The following is a 20,754-nucleotide window of genomic DNA, read 5'->3' on the forward strand; positions in this document are numbered from 1 at the left end:
CCGCTGCCCTATACTGCAGCAGTCCTTCATTGGTATAGGGACTGACGTACAGTCTGCTAATCACTAACACACAACCTGCTTGGTCCACAAAAGTTCTTATAAGGACTGGTAACTTGGTATAGGGTGCTACGGTACATAGGCCTGAGTGCGTTACAGTCTGCTGTTCTGTAAGGACCGCTATCGGTCCACAATACATAGGGTTGCCGTGCACTACTGCTGACCGCTGCCCTATACTGCAGCAGTCCTTCATTGGTATAGGGACTGACGTACAGTCTGCTAATCACTAACACACAACCTGCTTGTTCCACAAAAGTTCTTATAAGGACTGGTAACTTGGTATAGGGTGCTACGGTACATAGGCTTGAGTGCGGTACAGTCTGCTGTTCTGTAAGGACCGCTATCGGTCCACAATAGATAGGGTTGACGTGCACCACTGCTGACCGCTGCCCTATACTGCAGCAGTCCTTCAGCGGTATAGGGACTGACGTACAGTCTGCTAAACACTAATACACAACCTGCTTGGTCCACAAAAGTTCTTATAAGGACTGGTAACTTGGTATAGGGTGCTACGGTACATAGGCTTGAGTGCGGTACAGTCTGCTGTTCTGTAAGGACCGCTATCGGTCCACAATAGATAGGGTTGACGTGCACCACTGCTGACCGCTGCCCTATACTGCAGCAGTCCTTCAGCGGTATAGGGACTGACGCACAGTCTGCTAAACACTAACACACAACCTGCTTGGTCCACAAAAGTTTTTATAAGGACTGGTAACTTGGTATAGGGTGCTACGGTACATAGGCCTGAGTGCGTTACAGTCTGCTGTTCTGTAAGGACCGCTATCGGTCCACAATACATAGGGTTGCCGTGCACTACTGCTGACCGCTGCCCTATACTGCAGCAGTCCTTCATTGGTATAGGGACTGACGTACAGTCTGCTAATCACTAACACACAACCTGCTTGGTCCACAAAAGTTCTTATAAGGACTGGTAACTTGGTATAGGGTGCTACGGTACATAGGCCTGAGTGCGTTACAGTCTGCTGTTCTGTAAGGACCGCTATCGGTCCACAATACATAGGGTTGCCGTGCACTACTGCTGACCGCTGCCCTATACTGCAGCAGTCCTTCAGCGGTATAGGGACTGACGCACAGTCTGCTAAACACTAACACACAACCTGCTTGGTCCACAAAAGTTCTTATAAGGACTGGTAACTTGGTATAGGGTGCTACGGTACATAGGCCTGAGTGCAGTACAGTCTGCTGTTCTGTAAGGACCGCTATCGGTCCACAATACATAGGGTTGCCGTGCACTACTGCTGACCGCTGCCCTATACTGCAGCAGTCCTTCATTGGTATAGGGACTGACGTACAGTCTGCTAATCACTAACACACAACCTGCTTGTTCCACAAAAGTTCTTATAAGGACTGGTAACTTGGTATAGGGTGCTACGGTACATAGGCTTGAGTGCGGTACAGTCTGCTGTTCTGTAAGGACCGCTATCGGTCCACAATAGATAGGGTTGACGTGCACCACTGCTGACCGCTGCCCTATACTGCAGCAGTCCTTCAGCGGTATAGGGACTGACGTACAGTCTGCTAAACACTAATACACAACCTGCTTGGTCCACAAAAGTTCTTATAAGGACTGGTAACTTGGTATAGGGTGCTACGGTACATAGGCTTGAGTGCGGTACAGTCTGCTGTTCTGTAAGGACCGCTATCGGTCCACAATAGATAGGGTTGACGTGCACCACTGCTGACCGCTGCCCTATACTGCAGCAGTCCTTCAGCGGTATAGGGACTGACGCACAGTCTGCTAAACACTAACACACAACCTGCTTGGTCCACAAAAGTTTTTATAAGGACTGGTAACTTGGTATAGGGTGCTACGGTACATAGGCCTGAGTGCGTTACAGTCTGCTGTTCTGTAAGGACCGCTATCGGTCCACAATACATAGGGTTGCCGTGCACTACTGCTGACCGCTGCCCTATACTGCAGCAGTCCTTCATTGGTATAGGGACTGACGTACAGTCTGCTAATCACTAACACACAACCTGCTTGGTCCACAAAAGTTCTTATAAGGACTGGTAACTTGGTATAGGGTGCTACGGTACATAGGCCTGAGTGCGTTACAGTCTGCTGTTCTGTAAGGACCGCTATCGGTCCACAATACATAGGGTTGCCGTGCACTACTGCTGACCGCTGCCCTATACTGCAGCAGTCCTTCAGCGGTATAGGGACTGACGCACAGTCTGCTAAACACTAACACACAACCTGCTTGGTCCACAAAAGTTCTTATAAGGACTGGTAACTTGGTATAGGGTGCTACGGTACATAGGCTTGAGTGCGGTACAGTCTGCTGTTCTGTAAGGACCGCTATCGGTCCACAATAGATAGGGTTGACGTGCACCACTGCTGACCGCTGCCCTATACTGCAGCAGTCCTTCAGCGGTATAGGGACTGACGTACAGTCTGCTAAACACTAATACACAACCTGCTTGGTCCACAAAAGTTCTTATAAGGACTGGTAACTTGGTATAGGGTGCTACGGTACATAGGCTTGAGTGCGGTACAGTCTGCTGTTCTGTAAGGACCGCTATAGGTCCACAATAGATAGGGTTGACGTGCACCACTGCTGACCGCTCACCTATACTGCAGCAGTCCTTCAGCGGTATAGGGACTAAGAGTTTTGTCACAGGGTCATTTAAAAAATGACATGCAGAGGAAGAGGCAGGCCCTTCCGCAGGGGTGGTAGGGGTAGGGCAGGAGCAACAGGCTTGAGCCAAAGTGGGAAGTTGCAGAAGGTGCGTTCAATTACTTTAAAGGATGCACCAGACTTGGTTGAGTGGCTCGCTCAGCCTTACTCTTCTGCACCCTCCTCATCCTCTCGATCTGCACCCTCTTCTTCACTCTCTGCTATGTGCACCCCCAAAGACACTACCACCAACAACACGACCACCACCACCACCACCACATACCTTCCGCTTGAGTCACTGGAATTATTTTCCGATCCATATCAAGAGGACATTTCTGATGCGCAGCCACTCTTGGTATTGGATCAGGAAGAGGAGGTAGCAACAAGCGCTACTCAGCAGTCTGACGCCAGTACCCAGATCAGCCCAAGGAGGAGGTTGGTCCCCGGTGTTGCTGCCTACTCTACTTATAGCGGTGGGGAAGGTGACGTTGATGATGACGTGTCTAGTGATGTCACGTGGGTGCCCACAAGAGAGGAAGAGGAGGGGAGTTCAGAGGGAGATATGGACCAGCAGATAGGGAGGAGAAGCAGCAATGACTTACATTGCACAGCAGGGACAAAGCAGACTGCAAATGTATCAGGAGCGAGTCATCGACCATGTACGGTCACATCTGGCGCTCCCAGGACACCGGCACATGGCTCCGCAGTGTGGGCTTTTTTTAACGTGTCCGCTGCTGACAATAGCGTTGCCATCTGCAATCTTTGCAGTCAACGCGTTAGTCGCGGTAAGCCCAATACTCACCTAGGGACGACCGCCTTAAGAAGGCACATGAGCAGCCATCACCGAGCCCAGTGGGAGCAACGGAACACACAAAGCCACACTGCAGGCTCTCACCGTCCAGCCTCGTCTTCTACTTCTCCTTCTCCTCTCTCCTCACAATTGTCCTCCACTCCACCTTCCATCACGCCAAGCTCACATTTTTCTGCAAAAAGGCAGGCTTCCGTGGGCCTAATGTTTGAGCGTAAAAAAATGATGACGCCGGATAACCCTCTTGCCCAACGGTTGGCGGCTGGCTTGTCAGAACTCATAGCCCGCCAACTACTGCCATATAAACTGGTGGACTCGGAGGCCTTTCGCAAATTTGTGGCCATTGGAACACCACAATGGAAGGTCCCAGGAAGGAAGTATTTCTCAGAGAAGGGCATCCCAGAGCTATATGGCCATGTTCAGCGGCAAGTGAATGTATCTCTGGCACACAGTGTCGGTGCCAAGATACATCTGACCACAGACACGTGGTCTAGCAAACACGGGCAGGGAAGGTATATCAGTTTTACTGCCCACTGGGTGAACCTTCTGACGGCCGTCAAGCATGTAACCCGTGGCACCCGTGTAGATTTGGTTTTACCGCCACGGATTGCATGCAGGCCTGACTCTTCTTCTCCTCCTCCTACTCCATCCTCCTCCCTCTCCTCCTCAGCTGCCTCCTCCTTTTCCGCTGCTAGCGTCTCTTCCACTGCACCGCCCAAGCTCCCCAGAACCTATTCCACATGCCAGGTGAGACGTTGCCATGCCGTGCTGCGTCTGTTGTGCCTGGAAGCAAAGAGCCACACTGGCCCGGCACTCCTTTCAGCTTTGCGTTCACAGGCAGATGAGTGGCTAACACCGCTCAATTTGACAGTTGGTAAAGTGGTGTGTGACAACGGTGCCAATCTGCTTAGCGCATTGAAACAGGGCAAAATCACGCACGTGCCGTGCATGGCACACGTCTTAAACTTGGTCGTGCAGCGATTCCTTGTCAAATACCCTGGGGTCCAGGACATCTTGCGGCAGGCAAGGAAAATCTCGGCCCATTTCAGAAGATCTTACACGGCCATGGCTCGCCTTGCTGACATTCAGCGGCGACACCATCTGCCGGTCAGACGTCTTATTTGCGATTGCCCGACGCGATGGAACTCAACCTTCTATATGCTTGATAGGCTGCTCCAGCAGAAACGTGCAGTTAACGTCTACCTGTATGAACTCTGCGAAAGAAACGGTTCTGGGGAGCTGGGTTTTTTTTCACCGCGCCAGTGGCTGCTCATGCGCGACACATGCAGACTTCTGCGGCCATTTGAGGAGATCACCAAACTGGTCAGTCGCAGCCATGGCGCCATCAGTGACATGGTACCTTATGCCTTCTTTCTGGAGCGTGCATTGCGTCGTGTCATTGATCAGGCTGTGGAGGAGCAGGAGCGGGAAGATGAGGAAGTCGCAATGCTGGATGAATTCCCAGGGGGGGCTACTCTATCTGAGACAAGTCAACAACAGGAGTCTGATGAGGAGTCAGAGGAGGATGGTGCCGGGGCGGATGAGCAGGAGCAAGAAGAGCATGCTTTAAACCTTTCTGGGATCCCTGTTGTGCGAGGATGGGGAGAGGAGAATGAAGAGGACGACATTATCCTGGATGATGAGCAGGAGCCAGGCCACCACACCGCTTCCACTTTAGTGCAAATGGGGGCCTTCATGCTCCAGTGTTTTAATAGGGACCCCCGTATAAAAAGCATGAGGGTCAAGGACCAGTACTGGGTGGCAACGTACTTAGACCCCCGGTACAAACACAAAATGGCGGAAATGTTACCGCCGTCGCAGAGGGCTGTCAGAATGCAGCACTTCCAGGCCTTGCTTCGAGAAATGCTGCATTCTGCTTTTGCGTGCGCTGGCAGAGGAGCAATTCCCACTCCCAGAGAAGGATTTGCGGGTACCAATCCAACAGCGCCTGCAAGAAGAGGCCGGTTTGAAGATGTGTTGGTGACTTCGGATATGAGGTCATTCTTTCAGCCGACCCATCGACAGGTGTCATCCGGATCCAGCATCAGGGAACGCCTAGACCGTCAGGTGTCCGACTACATTGGGTTAACGGCCGATGTGGACGCTCTGAGGAGTGATGAACCCCTAGACTACTGGGTGGGCAGGCTTGACCTCTGGCCAGAGCTTGCCCAATTTGCAATCGAACTGTTGGCTTGCCCCTCATCCAGTGTCCTGTCCGAAAGGACGTTCAGCGCAGCAGGGGGGATTGTGACCGATAAGCGTACTCGCCTAGCTCACCACAGTGTTAACTACCTCACATTTCTAAAAATGAATGAGGCATGGATCTCGGAGGAATTCAACACATGTGATCAGTAGACCATGTATATGTCTATAAACAATTTTTGGAATCAAGCACACAGACCTTCTTAATTCATTTGGCTCACTTCCCTGACCCAAAAAAGCACACCGTACTATATGCCCCTACCCTCCTCTTTGAAGAGGTTGAGCGGTGTCATATTTCTACTGGGGCTGCTTATTATGAGGGGTTCCCACCATCCCTGTGCTGTGCTGACTTCCTCCTGGGTGTTCTTATTATGAGGGGCTCCCACCATCCCTGTGCTGTGCTGACTTCCTCCTGGGGGTTCTTATTATGAGGGGATCACACCATCCCTGTGCTGTGCTGACTTCCTCCTGGGGCTGCTTACGGTGCTGCTGTCAGCGCTGTATGTCACGGAGCTGCTGTCAGCGCTGTATGTCACGGAGCTGCTGTCAGCGCTGTATGTCACGGAGCTGCTGTCAGCGCTGTATGTCACGGAGCTGCTGTCAGCGCTGTATGTCACGGAGCTGCTGTCAGCGCTGTATGTCACGGAGCTGCTGTCAGCGCTGTATGTCACGGAGCTGCTGTCAGCGCTGTATGTCACGGAGCTGCTGTCAGCGCTGTATGTCACGGAGCTGCTGTCAGCGCTGTATGTCACGGAGCTGCTGTCAGCGCTGTATGTCACGGTGCTGCTGTCAGCGCTGTATGTCACGGAGCTGCTGTCAGCGCTGTATGTCACGGAGCTGCTGTCAGTGCTGTATGTCACGGAGCTGCTGTCAGCGCTGTATGTCACGGAGCTGCTGTCAGCGCTGTATGTCACGGAGCTGCTGTCAGCGCTGTATGTCACGGTGCTGCTGTCAGCGCTGTATGTCACGGAGCTGCTGTCAGCGCTGTATGTCACGGAGCTGCTGTCAGCGCTGTATGTCACGGAGCTGCTGTCAGCGCTGTATGTCACGGAGCTGCTGTCAGCGCTGTATGTCACGGAGCTGCTGTCAGCGCTGTATGTCACGGAGCTGCTGTCAGCGCTGTATGTCACGGAGCTGCTGTCAGCGCTGTATGTCACGGAGCTGCTGTCAGCGCTGTATGTCACGGAGCTGCTGTCAGCGCTGTATGTCACGGAGCTGCTGTCAGCGCTGTATGTCACGGAGCTGCTGTCAGCGCTGTATGTCACGGAGCTGCTGTCAGCGCTGTATGTCACGGTGCTGCTGTCAGCGCTGTATGTCACGGAGCTGCTGTCAGCGCTGTATGTCACGGAGCTGCTGTCAGTGCTGTATGTCACGGAGCTGCTGTCAGCGCTGTATGTCACGGAGCTGCTGTCAGCGCTGTATGTCACGGAGCTGCTGTCAGCGCTGTATGTCACGGTGCTGCTGTCAGCGCTGTATGTCACGGAGCTGCTGTCAGCGCTGTATGTCACGGAGCTGCTGTCAGCGCTGTATGTCACGGAGCTGCTGTCAGCGCTGTATGTCACGGAGCTGCTGTCAGCGCTGTATGTCACGGAGCTGCTGTCAGCGCTGTATGTCACGGTGCTGATGTCAGTGCTCTGTATTACGGTGCTGCTGTCAGTGCTCTGTATCTCCTGCACCCTCTTGTTTGCCTACCCTGGTCCCTGACCTTCCCTCTCCTCCATTGCCTTCATTAGCTCCATAGTCCTGAATTGTCAGAACAATTTCCCAAATAAAAAAAAAATGCTTGTAGTTATCGATCCCAAATTCACCTCATACATGTATTATGCTATTGTCCAGGTGGTGGGACTACGTGCTACCCCCTAATAATTACCCCGTGGCCGCAAATTCGACCTAAAGGTTTGCGAAATTCGCCTCCCATTGAAGTCAATGGAGCCCGCGGCGAACGGTCGTTTTCGCGAACGTTTGTGTCCGTTCGCGTTTCGCGTTCGCGAAACGTCCCGTCGGAAGTTCGTCCATCACTAATGGTCAGACCATGAAATATTATGTATTGCAGACCAAGTAACCTTCTGGAGCAGAAATTTGTCAACTAGAAATAGGTCTATTCTTGAGTACGAATTATACACACTAGAATAATAGGAATAATCCCTTTCTGAGGAATGTTGGCATCTCCATACATCGTACAACCCATATGTTGTCATGAAATGCGCAAGGGTAATCCTGTCCCTGGATTTGTGAGGCCTCGAAGACACATCAAGGGCTTGGTTTGGTATCGTGTTGAAGTCGCCACAGAGTACAAGATAACCCTTGCGCACTGAAGCCACCTTCTTACCTACTTTGTGCAGAAAAGACAGTTGTTTAGAATTTGGTACATACACATTAACAATAGTATAAACCACATTATCGATTTCCCCTATTAGGATAATGTATCTACCCGCAGTGTCTATTTCAACCTGCAGACATTTAAATTGTAAGCTGTTGCGTATTAGTATAGCTACTCCCTTCTGTTTTTTTCTGAGCATTAGCTAGAAAAACTGTTGAAAAATGTCTATTACGAAGTTGCGGGTGTTTAGAGTCCAATAAATGGGTTTCCTGAAGGTAAAGTATATCACTTTGTAATTTCAGGGCTTCCTTCCACAGTAGGCTTCGTTTGTGAGGACTATTAAGCCCTCTGACATTAAATGAAGAAATCCTAAAGCCCATCTTGAGGGCGTGGCTAGCGTAGGATGAACAAGTTCCTGAATCGGTTTCAGTAATAGCGTAAGTAAGTCCAAACCGACTTACACTTGCGGTGGACACAAAAAATTCAGCAAAAAGTTCAACAAAAATAACAGTAGAGAGGAAAAAAAAAAAAAAAATTTGTTGAAGTGTATAGTAAGGCACTTAGTTAGTCGAAAAAGCATAGAAGTAGTTGGAGCCAAGTGGCATCAACACCAATCTGAACTAGTGAGGTCCCAAAGGATCTAAGCACAGTCAACCACAAGGGAACGTACAGCACAGATTGAGCTAAATATTGCTTATAGGAAAGAAAAAAAAAAAGAAAGAAAAAAAAAATAAAAAGAAAGATTGCAACGCATCTGTAGGGAAATAACCCTTAATATATCTGGGGGGAAAAGAGAACTACAAAAGTCTCCACCGAGCACCGGAGCTCTAAGTGTTGGTAATGATTAAGATAAGTACCTGGGTGGTCAGTCCGATAGATTTCTCGGCCAGGCAGGGGATTCGACACGAGGAGATGATGTCCCAGACGGCACGCTCTCTTCTTTATCCAAGATTCGCCATTCTCTGAGAAGTCGAATGCCCTCTTCCACCGACTTGATAGCCGTAGTGGAGCCATCCTTAGACACTAAGAGTTTCGCTGGATATGCCCATTTGTACGGGATTCGATGATTCCGCAGGGGTTTCGTTATCGTCGCCATATTTCGTCTTCTTTGCATCGTAAATGCCGAGAGGTCCGGAAAGAATGACAAGGCTTGAGCTGACAGAGGTATAGTGTCCGGGTTGCGGATACACAGAAGGAATCTTTCTTTAGTTTGGAAGAAGTGGATCCGTGCAATAGTGTCTCTCGGTAAGTGATCTGGAATATGTCTGGGCTTGGGAAGCCTATGAATTCTATCCACTGCGAGTTCAGTCAATGTTGCTTCCGGTAGCGCTTCCTGCAGGATCGTTTGGAAATATGAAAGTAAGTCAGGGGGCTTCACTGATTCTGGAATGCCTCGGATCTTTTTTGTTATTTCTTCTCGAGCGATCTTCGAGGTCGGCCATTTTTTCTTTCATGATGAGCATATCGTCGTCCCGTTCGTTATGTGCATCTATTACCTCGTTAATAGTACCTGCAAAATCGTTCATTTTGCGTTCTATGTTGGTAACCCTGTTATCCACTGCTCTGACCTCCTCTTTAAAATGACTAGTAAGGGAAAGGATGTCCGCATGCAGAGTGCTACGAAGTGATACCAGCATATCTTTCAGGGTGGTGTCGATAACCGGCTGATTCTTAGTAGGGAATTCCAGTATAGAATCCTGCAGCTCTCTGGTATCGTTCAAAGAGGCATTGCACCCACCCTCCTCCATATCTCCCTGCATGTGGGGCTGTTTGGCTTTAATGGGGCTGGAAGTAGCTGAAGCTGGTGAGGAGGTGTGTCCCTCTGCGGTGTTTCGTTTTGGGATCTGGCTTGGTACGCTGCAGGGACTTTGCCGCTCACATGTCTCTCTCCTCATCCCCCTGCTTACCGGCGCCATCTTGGGTTTGCGAGGTGCGGGGATTCCTATAGAAGTCCGTCATGCGGCTTAGGCGTTTCGCTTCTTTCCTTCTGCGGGACATGATCCGTGATGTTGCCCGATCCTCACTGTCTAAATTCCGCCGAGTTTAGTCACCCAGGTCCGTCGGGATAAGCTCCGGTGTGCAGGCGGTGGACGGAGCTCTCCTACTCTGCGGCCATACTCCTCGGCTGCCGGCCACGCCCCCCCCCAAAACAACTTCATTCTTGTAGCATTATAAAGAAAAAGAGAATGCGCTGCATTCAAGAATTTTTAACATTGCAGCGTGACGAATGTGCTGTATCGATTACGAATGGTAGTTTTACCTGACCGAGCGCTTCCGTCTCAGAATTTATTGTGAGCATGCGTGGCACCTTGTCCGCCGGACTAGGCTACACACGATCGGAACTGACGCACATCGGATCATGTTGTGGGAAAATTTTATATCCAGCTCTCAAACTTTGTTGGTCGGACATTCCAACGGAAAAAGTTAGATGGAGCCCACATACAGTCGGATTATAAGACAACATGGTATGATCGGACATTTTCCGTCTGATTTTCCGACCGTGTGTACAAGGACTAAGGGAGGGTTATAACCCATCAAAAAATTTCCCGCCGGGGACCGCATGCGCACAAGATAGGACGCACAGGTTGAGAGCTCCGTGAAGCGCGGAGACTAAAAGCACTTCCCCGGGGCTTCCAGCACAGATTTTCAGCCCGATTTCACTTCGCACCCCCGGCGGAAGAGTAAGCGCATGCCGGGACCCAAACATCGCCGTAGCACACCAGCTCAGAAATCCCTGACGACCTATCTGCTACGGGTGAGGGAATAGAACGAGATGGCTCAAGATGGCGCCCAGAAGAAACAGGCACAGACTCCTCCACGGGCTGCAGGCGACCTCCCCAGCACACTCCCTGGCGGACAGTGAGTACTCTTTACACCTGATTAAAGCTGACCTTGACGAGAGCCTTACACTGATGTATGATAAGCTGGCACAGAAATTTCAGTCGGAGCTGCACAAGTCTACTAATACTCTCTCCTTGGAGATTGCGGCCCTGGGCTCCCGAATGGACTAAGCATGACAAACTTTCCCTGGCCTGCTCAGACCTTCGTAAAGACCACAAGGTTTTGTCAGAAACGGTATCCCAGCTCCAGGCGCACATCGAAGATTTGGACAATAGGAACAGGCGCAACAATCTTAGGGTGCGGGGGGTCCCCGAATCAGTGATGGATCTTTTGCCTACGGTCCAGAAGCTATTCCATATGTTGCTCCCTGAAGCTCCGCTTACGGCCTTCACCTGTAACAGGATCCACAGGGCCCTGCGTCCCCCCCCACCCCCAGAGAAACCCCCAAGGGACATAGTTCTGTGTCTAAAGGACTTTCTAGTAAAAGAGGATGTGCTGAGGGCATGGAGAAACACCCCGAATTTGCGTCTAGAAAATACACCCATACAAATCTATCCAGATATCTCTCCTACCATGTTGGATAAACGTAGAAGAATGAAAGAGGTCACTACAGTGTTACAGTCTGCAAGGATTCGCTACAGATGGGGATTCCCATTTAAGTTGCAGGTCCCGCATAATGGCACGACTTACACTGTGCTTACTCCTGCCAGGGGGAAGGAGCCTTACCAAGACTGCCATCAACTCCACGCCACTCTGCCATTTGGGCCACCCCACCCCCCAGAAGGGACCGCCGGACCTGAAGACAAGTTCGTCCCACGGCTGGTTTCTACAAGGTCTTTCCCGACATGCTAGACAACGCAGTAAGTCTCCTGCTTGGAAGCCCATTCTCTGCTCCGCTCACTGGCCTGCCCCCCTGACTCAGTACCCGTTGAGCCCGGCGGGCTCCCCCAGGACTCTACGCTGTCCAGGATGCTAGATCTCAGGCAGGTAACATCGCCTGGAACCTTGACTGGAGTGATACGCTGCTGGACTCGCGGGGTTGGAGTTTTGGATCATTTGGTCCAGATTATTTTTTTTCTTTGGGTAGAGGGGAGCCTTTCTCCACCCACCCCTCAAGACTGTATAGTGTCACTTTTAGGCACATTTTTCAGGTTGCTAAAGAATTTTCACTTATTGTTCTCTATTGGTTTCTGTTCTTGTTTTATTTTTTTCTATACTGCCTTGATGCCATTTTTTATTACTACACATGCTGCAAAATCTGCATTGATAGTGATTGTAAGCTATGGTATTGCTGCTCTTTGCCCTGTTCATGATGCTGTTTATTCTAGAGTTGTATTGCTTATGTTGTACGTGGGCGCCCCTCTTGTCCTGAGCTCCTCTCATCTTGGTAATTTCTCTCAGTGGTTGACTCATGGGTATTAAAATTATAACTCACAATGTAAAGGGATTTAATTCCCCACAAAAAAGGAGGAAGGCCTTTAGGACTTATAAGTCCTTAGGGGCGGAGATCCTCCTCTTACAGGAGACTCACTTCTCCACTAATAATCCTCCTTCCTACTTTGACAAATCCTACAAACAATGTTTTTACTCGACCTATGAGTCCAGGACCAGAGGGGCGGCCATATTTATAAAAAACACAGTATTGTTCAAGGTACAACAGTCTTATATTGACCCGCTTAGTAGGTTTGTTATAGTTCAGGGCAAGACCCTGACCCTGGCCTCTGTGTATGCCCCTAACTCTGCACAGGCTACCTTTTTCAAGAGCTTTTTTCCAAATTCTGGAAAAATTTCACTCCTCCCACATGTTAATAGGGGGGGGGGGGGGGGATTTTAACCTGGTGGCTCATTCGAAGCTAGATAGGTCAAATGATGGCCAAGCCAGTAACGCATTTCCTAGGTCTCTCCTAACCTCACTGAAGGACCAACAGCAGTCGGATGTATGGAGGGCGCATAACATAGGCTCCAGGGAATACACATTTTTCTCCCACCCCCATGACACATACTCACGTTTGGACTACCTATTCTGCACGCCCATTTTACTTGCGAACTCCATCTCCTCTAACATACATGTTTGCCCATGGTTGGACCATCAGATTGTATCCTGCCATCTCTCTAGTATAGGCCTTCCACATGCTGACAGGTCCTGGTGCATTAATGATTCCCTCCTTACCCTGTGGTGCGCGAGCAGTTGACTGAACGCCTCGCGGAATACTTTAGACTAAACGACATTGAGGACATTACCCCTACTACCCTTTGGACGGCCCATAAGGCAGTTATGAGGGGACACCTGATAGAGATCTCCACGACCAGGAAACGACAGAAAGCACTTGAAGCCCGACAGCTCATTTTAGATCTCCATAAACTTTACCATCAACATAGCCACTCCTTTTCCCAGGACGTGTTAAATCAGATTAATGACAAAACGAAGGACCCTAGACACCATTTTGACAGAACACGCTGAAAAATCCCTCAGATGGGCCAAAGCACGGTTCCTTTTAAACAGAAATTCTGCCTCTACGTCCTTTGCCAGGAAACTCAAGCAGCATTCCCAACCCACTCATGTATACAAGTTGAGGAACAGGGATGGTAATCTTACCTCCCACCCCAGGGAGGTGTTGCAGATTTTCACCTCCTTCTATCAACAGGTGTATGCGGCTCCAAGTTCCCCTCCCCGAGTCCCCCCTCAGTCCTGGTTAGACCCCCTACGGCTTCCTTGCCTATACGCTGAACAGCTACAGACTCTTAATGCCCCTTGCACGACGGAGGTGGTGGCCTCGGTCATCTCCTCCCTCAAGCCTGCTAAAAGCCCAGGCCCCGACGTTTTTTCCACGACCTACTACAAGAAATTTGCGGACTCCGTACTCCCTAAACTGACCAAGCTCTACAATTTTATCTTAAGGAGGCAGCATTTCCCAGAGGAGATGCTCTTGGCTAGCCTGTCACTCATCCCCAAGCCCGGGAAAGACCTCACCCAACCTCAAAATTTTAGACCCATCTCCGTTGTCAACAACGATCTAAACATTTTTGGGAGAATTTTAGCAGACCGCCTAGCCTTGATCATCACCTCCCTTGTCTCACCTGAACAAACGTGTTTTATTCCCTCGAGGCAAATTACTGATAATATCCGTTTGGCCTCTAATATTATCCAAGATGCGGATGCTGGCTCCTGGGGGGTCCTGATGCTGAGCCTGGATATAAATAAGGCCTTTGACAGCGTCCTCTGGCCATACTTGGAGGCTGTCTTGGCTAAATTTGGCTTTCGGGGGGAGTTTGTTCATGGCTTTCGGGCCCTGTACCATCACCCACACATGAGCATTAAGATCCCGGGTGGTAGTTCTGCATATTTCCCCTTGGGTCGGGGCACGAGGCAGGGGTGCCCCCTCTCTCCCCTTTTATTTGCCCTGGCCATGGAACCCCTGACGAGATCCATTTTAGATAACCCTAACATACGGGGCTATATGAAAGGGGACCAGGAATTTAAGATCAGTTTATACGCTGATGATGTTCTTTTGTTCTTATCCGACCCCCTTATCTCCCAACCCAATCTATTCGCCTCCCTATCCTCATTTCACCGTGCCTCTGGATTAGGGATGAATCTGGCTAAATGTTCAGCCATGCCTATACACCTCCCCTCTCCTCTTTTAGCATCCCTTAAAGACACCTACAAATTTTCGTGGAACCTTAACTCTCTCCAATATTTAGGTATTAAGCTTACCCCTACACTCAAGCAGCTGTATTCTCTTAACTACCCGCAGGCCTTCTCTTCCATCAAATCCCTTCTTAACCAATGGTCCACCTATCATATCTTTTTTGGGGCGCATCCAAGCGGTTAAAATGTCCATTCTCCCAAAGCTTCTTTTTTTGTTTCGTTCCCTGCCAATATATGTCCCCCACTCCACCTTACAAGAAGTCCAAGCACTCTTACTCTCATTTATCTGGCAAAAGAAAAAGCCCTGTCTGAATCGTTCGCTATTATACAGAGCCAGGCACTTGGGTGGTCTGGGGTGTCCAGACCTATGGAAGTATTTCTTGGCCTCTTGACTGATACAGACGGCGCAGAGGCATATAGATTCATCCTCAATACCATGGTTGCGATTCGAGTGTGTCTCAATAGCCCCATATTACCTCCCGGGGATACTCTGGTCCAGCTCTGTTTCTCACAAGGAGATCTCCCCACTGAATGGCATAGTGGGTCAGGCTCTCTATCTTTGGGCCCTATACGGGCAGAAATTTCAACTGAGATCCAGGGTCCCCCTCCTGTCTTCCTTCATAGGGGAGCCTAGGTTCCCCCCAGCCTTCCGTTCGGGTACATCCTTTAGTAGGTGGACTGCACGGGGCCTTACACGACTAAACTCCTTATTACAGAACTCTACTTTTTGCTCCTTTGCATATTTACAACAAACACACGATCTAGATAGGTCGGCCCACTATCAGTTTCTCCAGATAAGACACTTCTACTCCACTTTGTTCCAGGAACTACGAGGGGCTGGGAAGACGCTATTTGAGGGGTTATGTGGGGAGGCAGCCAGGGATAGAGGCACCATCTCTGCTCTATATAGACACCTTAATGAGTACAAGGTGGCCCCTAAGTCAGTGGCAATGTTGGGCTGGGAGGCGGAGGTGGCTCAGGTATATTCTGTAGAAGACTGGGAGGTTATGGTTGACAATATGCACAAATGTACTCGCTCTGTTTCCACCAAGGAATCGGCCCTTAAGCTTCATACCAGGTGGTATTATTCCCCTGACCGTCTGCATAAGATGTTCCCTCTGGTGTTGGCCTCCTGTTTTAGGGGATGTCGGGATAGAGGCACGCTCCTTCACACCTTTTGGGAGTGTAAAGCCTTAGCGCATATCTGAGCAAAGACCTCCGCATTGGTCGAGAGGATCGCTGGCACCCCTATTGCTCTTACGTACAAGATGTGTGTTCTCTATGCGGATGTCCCAGGAGTCCCCCGTCCACAACAAAGTCTGATCCATACTCTCTTCAGCGCCATTCAGTGGGCGGTAGTGCTGAATTGGAAGAGCCCCTTGGTGCCATGGTCACAGGTTATTCTCCGCATGGAATCCATTAGACTAATGGAGCGCATTCACTATACTCTTTTGGATTCCATGCACGTTTTTGATGGGAAATGGAGTGGGTGGGTGGCCCTCCTTCTTACATCCAGGCTCGAGGACCCATGACCCACATGGACGACAGGCAGTAAGGTTATAACCTATGAAAGGAGGGTCCCCTCCCACACTAGAGGAAGGGTTGGAATAACAAAGATTTTGGAGCCTATGAAACACAGCTACCATCATGGCTTGGAAAGATTACTGAGCTAGCGCATCGAAGGCATTCTATTCTTTTTTGGTTTATTTTAATGTTGGTTATTCTATGTTCCTAATTGTTCCTGGAGATGCCTCATGGAGGTCTCTTTGGAGACACCTCGGTACCATATCTGGCCTTCATTTTTGATATGACACTTTCTTGTTAGTTGGGTATGCAAAGTTGGGTGCTTTTTATCACCAACTACATTATTGCTATTGGCCTTGTATCCATAAATGCTATTTTTGATACTGGTATTCTCTGTAACAAATTTCCTGTACTTTCATAATAAAATCGTTTGAAAATAAAAAAAAAATTCCCGCCATCTGTGTCCCATTGCAGAGATTTCCCTTCCCTTCCTGTCCCATAGCCAAACAGGAAGAGAGACCAAATCTCTGCAAAGTAGGGGAATTCTTTGGGGACCCCAAATTCACCAGAACTAGTGTCCCCATTGGAAGATTTTTCTTTTACTTTCACTTTCAATGATAATGGTAAACAGGAGAAATAGAGAGGATGAATCTCCTTAACAGGGGATAAGATAGCAATAAAAAAATCCCAACAGGTGTTCTAATCCACCTCCACTTCATCCAAAACTGAAAAAAAAAAGTGTTGACTTTAGTTACTTTTATTTCCTGCTGATTTTTTTTTCACCATTTATATTGTTGGATTGTTTTGTTTGTTAGTTAACCTAACAAGAGAATGCACAAATACCTTTGAACCATAAACATTTGAATGTCATTTTAAACAGGACAAATTATAGATCAATTTCTGTACTATTATTTACAAGAAAATATGGACAACGTTTTCCCCAAATAACCAGACTTATCGCTGAAAATTCCTCGGGTCACATAATTTATGTTTATTTACAGTAAAACAATTATTTTTACTAACACTGATAAAAAAAAGTTAAATTTTTATGTCTTTTTTTCTATAGGAAATATAGAAAGTAAAATAATTTTTGCAAGATAATATTGCCGAAAGAAAGCACAGTTTTCCCCCACAAAAAAAAAAAATGTATTGCTTTGCATTTAAAGTAACAGCAACATTTTCCCTAAATAAACAAGTATAAAGCTATGGTATAGAGCTATGAGAGTTGAAGTGGTTCAGCAACTAAGTCTTTTTAAAGTGTATGCATAAACACAAATGTTATTTTTTCCTTTAATTTTGGATGGAGTGGATAAGAACTCCTGCCTGGTTAAAGGAAAGACCAGGTCTATCTGGTCTTTTTTGCTGGGTCCTTGCTGGACAATTTCACCCTCTCCATTTGTACTGGTGATTATTGTCTCTAAAGCCTCGTACACACGATCAGATTGTTGGCTAACAGTTTGTCAGACTTTTGTGCAAAGGGTGTGTGCCAGGAACTTATCTTGCATACTAATGGTACACAATTGTCGGGCAACAAACACAAACGTAGTGACGTGCTGCAAGGAATTTCAGCTCATGAGCGCTACCCTTTGGGCACCTTCTGTTAATTCTGTGTTCTGTGGTCAGCATTGACTCTGAGCATGCGTATTTGTACTTTCAACTTCTGTATGACAGACTTGTGTACAGACGATATGAAAATCTGACAACAGATCATTGCCCCCTGAAAATTTACTAGCCTGCCATCCAACATTTGTTGGCTGAAAGTTGCACAACAATTGTCTGAAGGAGCGTACTAACGTTCGGATTTTAACACAACAGTCACACAATCCCCTGACAACAGTCCAATCATGTGTACAGGCCTTTACAGATGAAGTGATGGGAAATTCAAAATGTATGTTAGAGTTGTTACTAAATAGGTGAGGATACATCTTCCAACTGTGACTCAGGGAACAACCCTTCCCTACCCTAACCAAAATTAAAAAGTTTTAACTACTCACGTGCTTAAGGTATTTAGCAATATGCATGCATGCCAGGGTGAAAATGATGGTGGGAACCAGTCAAACCATTTAATAGTTATCCAGATTCTACCCACCACAATTCTGTACAGACTAGTTTCAACTTCCATGATCCTCCCACCTTCCAGACAGAAGATTTTGCCCTCGTCTCTGCCAAAGCCAAAACTATTTGGATCCAGATCAGACTAAACCCCAGTGGAGGCATTTCTAAAAGGTATACTGTTCTTTGTTGGTTAATCAGAGGGATTAGATAAGTAGTTACATTTGCAAGGAACTAACCTCGAGCGTGATGTGGTTCAGCATTTTTTGTAGTGGGGGCTTCTGATGTTTGGACAGGCTTAGATCTTTGTTCTTTAGTTGAAATTTTCTTCTCTTTTCTGGTATATTGGCTTGAATGTGCTGACTGCTCATCTGTAAGAAAATTGGGCATCTTACCAGCTTGCTTCAATAATGCTACATTTTGTCCAAAATGCCATCCGCTACATGTATACTGTTCTTTGTTGGTTATAATAGATAACTTAGATAAGTAGTTACATTTGCAAGGAACTAACCTTGAGTGATCTGGTTTAGCATTTTTTGTAGTGGTGGCTAGTGATGGATGAACTTCCGACGTGACGTTTCGCGAACGCGGACCGTGAATGCGGCCGATAGTTCGCAAACCGTAACATTCGTGGCGGGCCCCATTGACTTCAATGGGAGGCGAACTTTGCAAACCTACAGGTCAAATTTGCAGCCACAAAATAATTACTAGCTGTGCAAACATAGTCCCACCACATGGCCAATGACATAACACATGTATGAGGTGAATCTGGGATCGACAACTACAAGCATTCTTTTTTTATATGTGAAATTGTGACAATTCAGGACTGTGGAGCGCATGAAGGCAATGGAGGAGACGGAAGGTCAGGGTAGGCAAAGAAGAGGGTGCAGGAGATGATCACCAGCAGCGTGAAATACAGCAATGACACCTGCATCGTGATAGAGTTATCTGACACCAGCACCGTGATAGAGAGCACTGACACCTGCACCGTGATAGAGTGACCTGACACCAGCACCATGATAGAGAGCACTGACATCAGCAGCGTGACATACAGCAATGACACCTGCACCGTGATAGAGTGATCTGACACCAGCACTGTGATAGAGAGCACTGACACCTGTACCGTGATAGCGTGATCTGACACCAGCACCGTGATAGAGATCACTGACATCAGCAGCATGACATAAAGCACTGACACCAGCACCGTAATATACAGCACTGACACCAGCACCGTGATAGAGTGATCTGACACCAGCACCGTGATAGAGAGCACTGACATCAGCAGCGAGACATAAAGCAATGACATCTGCACCGTGATAGAGTGATCTGACACCAGCACCATGATAGAGAGCACTGACATCAGCAGCGTGACATAAAGCACTGACACCAGTACCGTGATATACAGCACTGACACCAGCACCGTGATAGACAGCACTGACATCAGCAGCGTGACATACAGCAATGACACCTGCACCGTGATATACAGCACTGACACCAGCACCGTGATAGACAGCACTGACATCAGCAGCGTGACATTCAGCACTGACACCAGCACCGTGATAGACAGCACTGACATCAGCACCGTGATAGACAGCACTGACATCAGCAGCGTGACATACAGCAATGACACCTGGACCATGATAGAGTGAGCTGACACCAGCACCGTGATAGAGAACACTGACATCAGCACCATGATAGACAGCACTGACATCAGCAGCGTGACATTCAGCACTGACACCAGCACCGTGATAGACAGCACTGACATCAGCACCGTGATAGACAGCACTGACATCAGCAGCGTGACATACAGCAATGACACCTGCACCGTGATATACAGCACTGACACCAGCTCCGTGATAGACAGCACTGACATCAGCAGCCTGACATACAGCAATGACACCTGGACCATGATAGAGTGAGCTGACACCAGCACCGTGATAGAGAGCACTGACATCAGCAGCGTGACATAAAGCAATGACACCTGCGCCATGATAGAGTGATCTGACACCAGCACCATGATAGAGAGCACTGACATCAGCAGCGTGACATAAAACACTGACATCAGCACCGTGATATACAGCACTGACACCAGCACTGTGATAGACAGCACTGACATCAGCAGCGTGACATACAGCAATGAAACCTGCACCGTGATAGAGTGATCTGACACCAGCACCCTGATATACAGCACTGACACCTTCACCGTAAGCAGCCCCTGGAGGAAGTCATAATGAGCATAGCACAGGGATGGTGGGAGCCCCTCATAATGAGCATAGCACAGGGATGGTGGGAGCCCCTCATAATGAGCATAGCACAGGGATGGTGGGAGCCCATCATAATATGCAGAGGTACAGCCCCAGGAGGAAGTCAGCACAGCACAGGGATGGTGGGAGCCCCTCATAATAAGCAGCTCCAGGAAGATGTCAGCATAGCACAGGGGTGGTGGGAGACACTCATAATAAGCAGCCCCAGGAGGATGTCAGCATAGCACAGGGATGGTGGGAGCCCCTCATAATAAGCAGCCCCAGGAGGAAGTCAGCATAGCACAGGGATGGTGGGAGCCCCTCATAATAAGCAGCCCCAGGAGGAAGTCAGCACAGCACAGGGATGGTGGGAGCCCCTCATAATAAGCACCCCCAGGAGGATGTCAGCATAGCCCAGG

General features: G+C 48.7%; 2 protein-coding genes across 2 annotated transcripts in view; one reads left to right on the forward strand and one right to left on the reverse strand.

Annotated features, from left to right (window-relative positions):
* The window catches only part of LOC143923384 (uncharacterized), a 931,140-nt gene that overhangs the window by 269,910 nt on the left and 640,476 nt on the right, over positions 1-20,754 (forward strand). The gene's annotated exons all lie outside the window — the stretch shown is intronic.
* The window catches only part of LOC143925169 (uncharacterized), a 278,795-nt gene that overhangs the window by 33,121 nt on the left and 224,920 nt on the right, over positions 1-20,754 (reverse strand). Inside the window, exon 8 of the mRNA XM_077449782.1 lies at positions 18,332-18,463. Within this exon, the coding sequence (XP_077305908.1) occupies positions 18,332-18,463 (132 nt within the window). The remainder of the gene's footprint in view (positions 1-18,331; positions 18,464-20,754) is intronic.

This window comes from Lithobates pipiens, unplaced genomic scaffold (genome assembly GCF_037356315.1).
Source record: "Lithobates pipiens isolate NorthernLeopardFrog02 unplaced genomic scaffold, aLitPip1_a1.2 Scaffold_22, whole genome shotgun sequence".
In the NCBI taxonomy this organism is placed as follows: domain Eukaryota; kingdom Metazoa; phylum Chordata; class Amphibia; order Anura; family Ranidae; genus Lithobates; species Lithobates pipiens.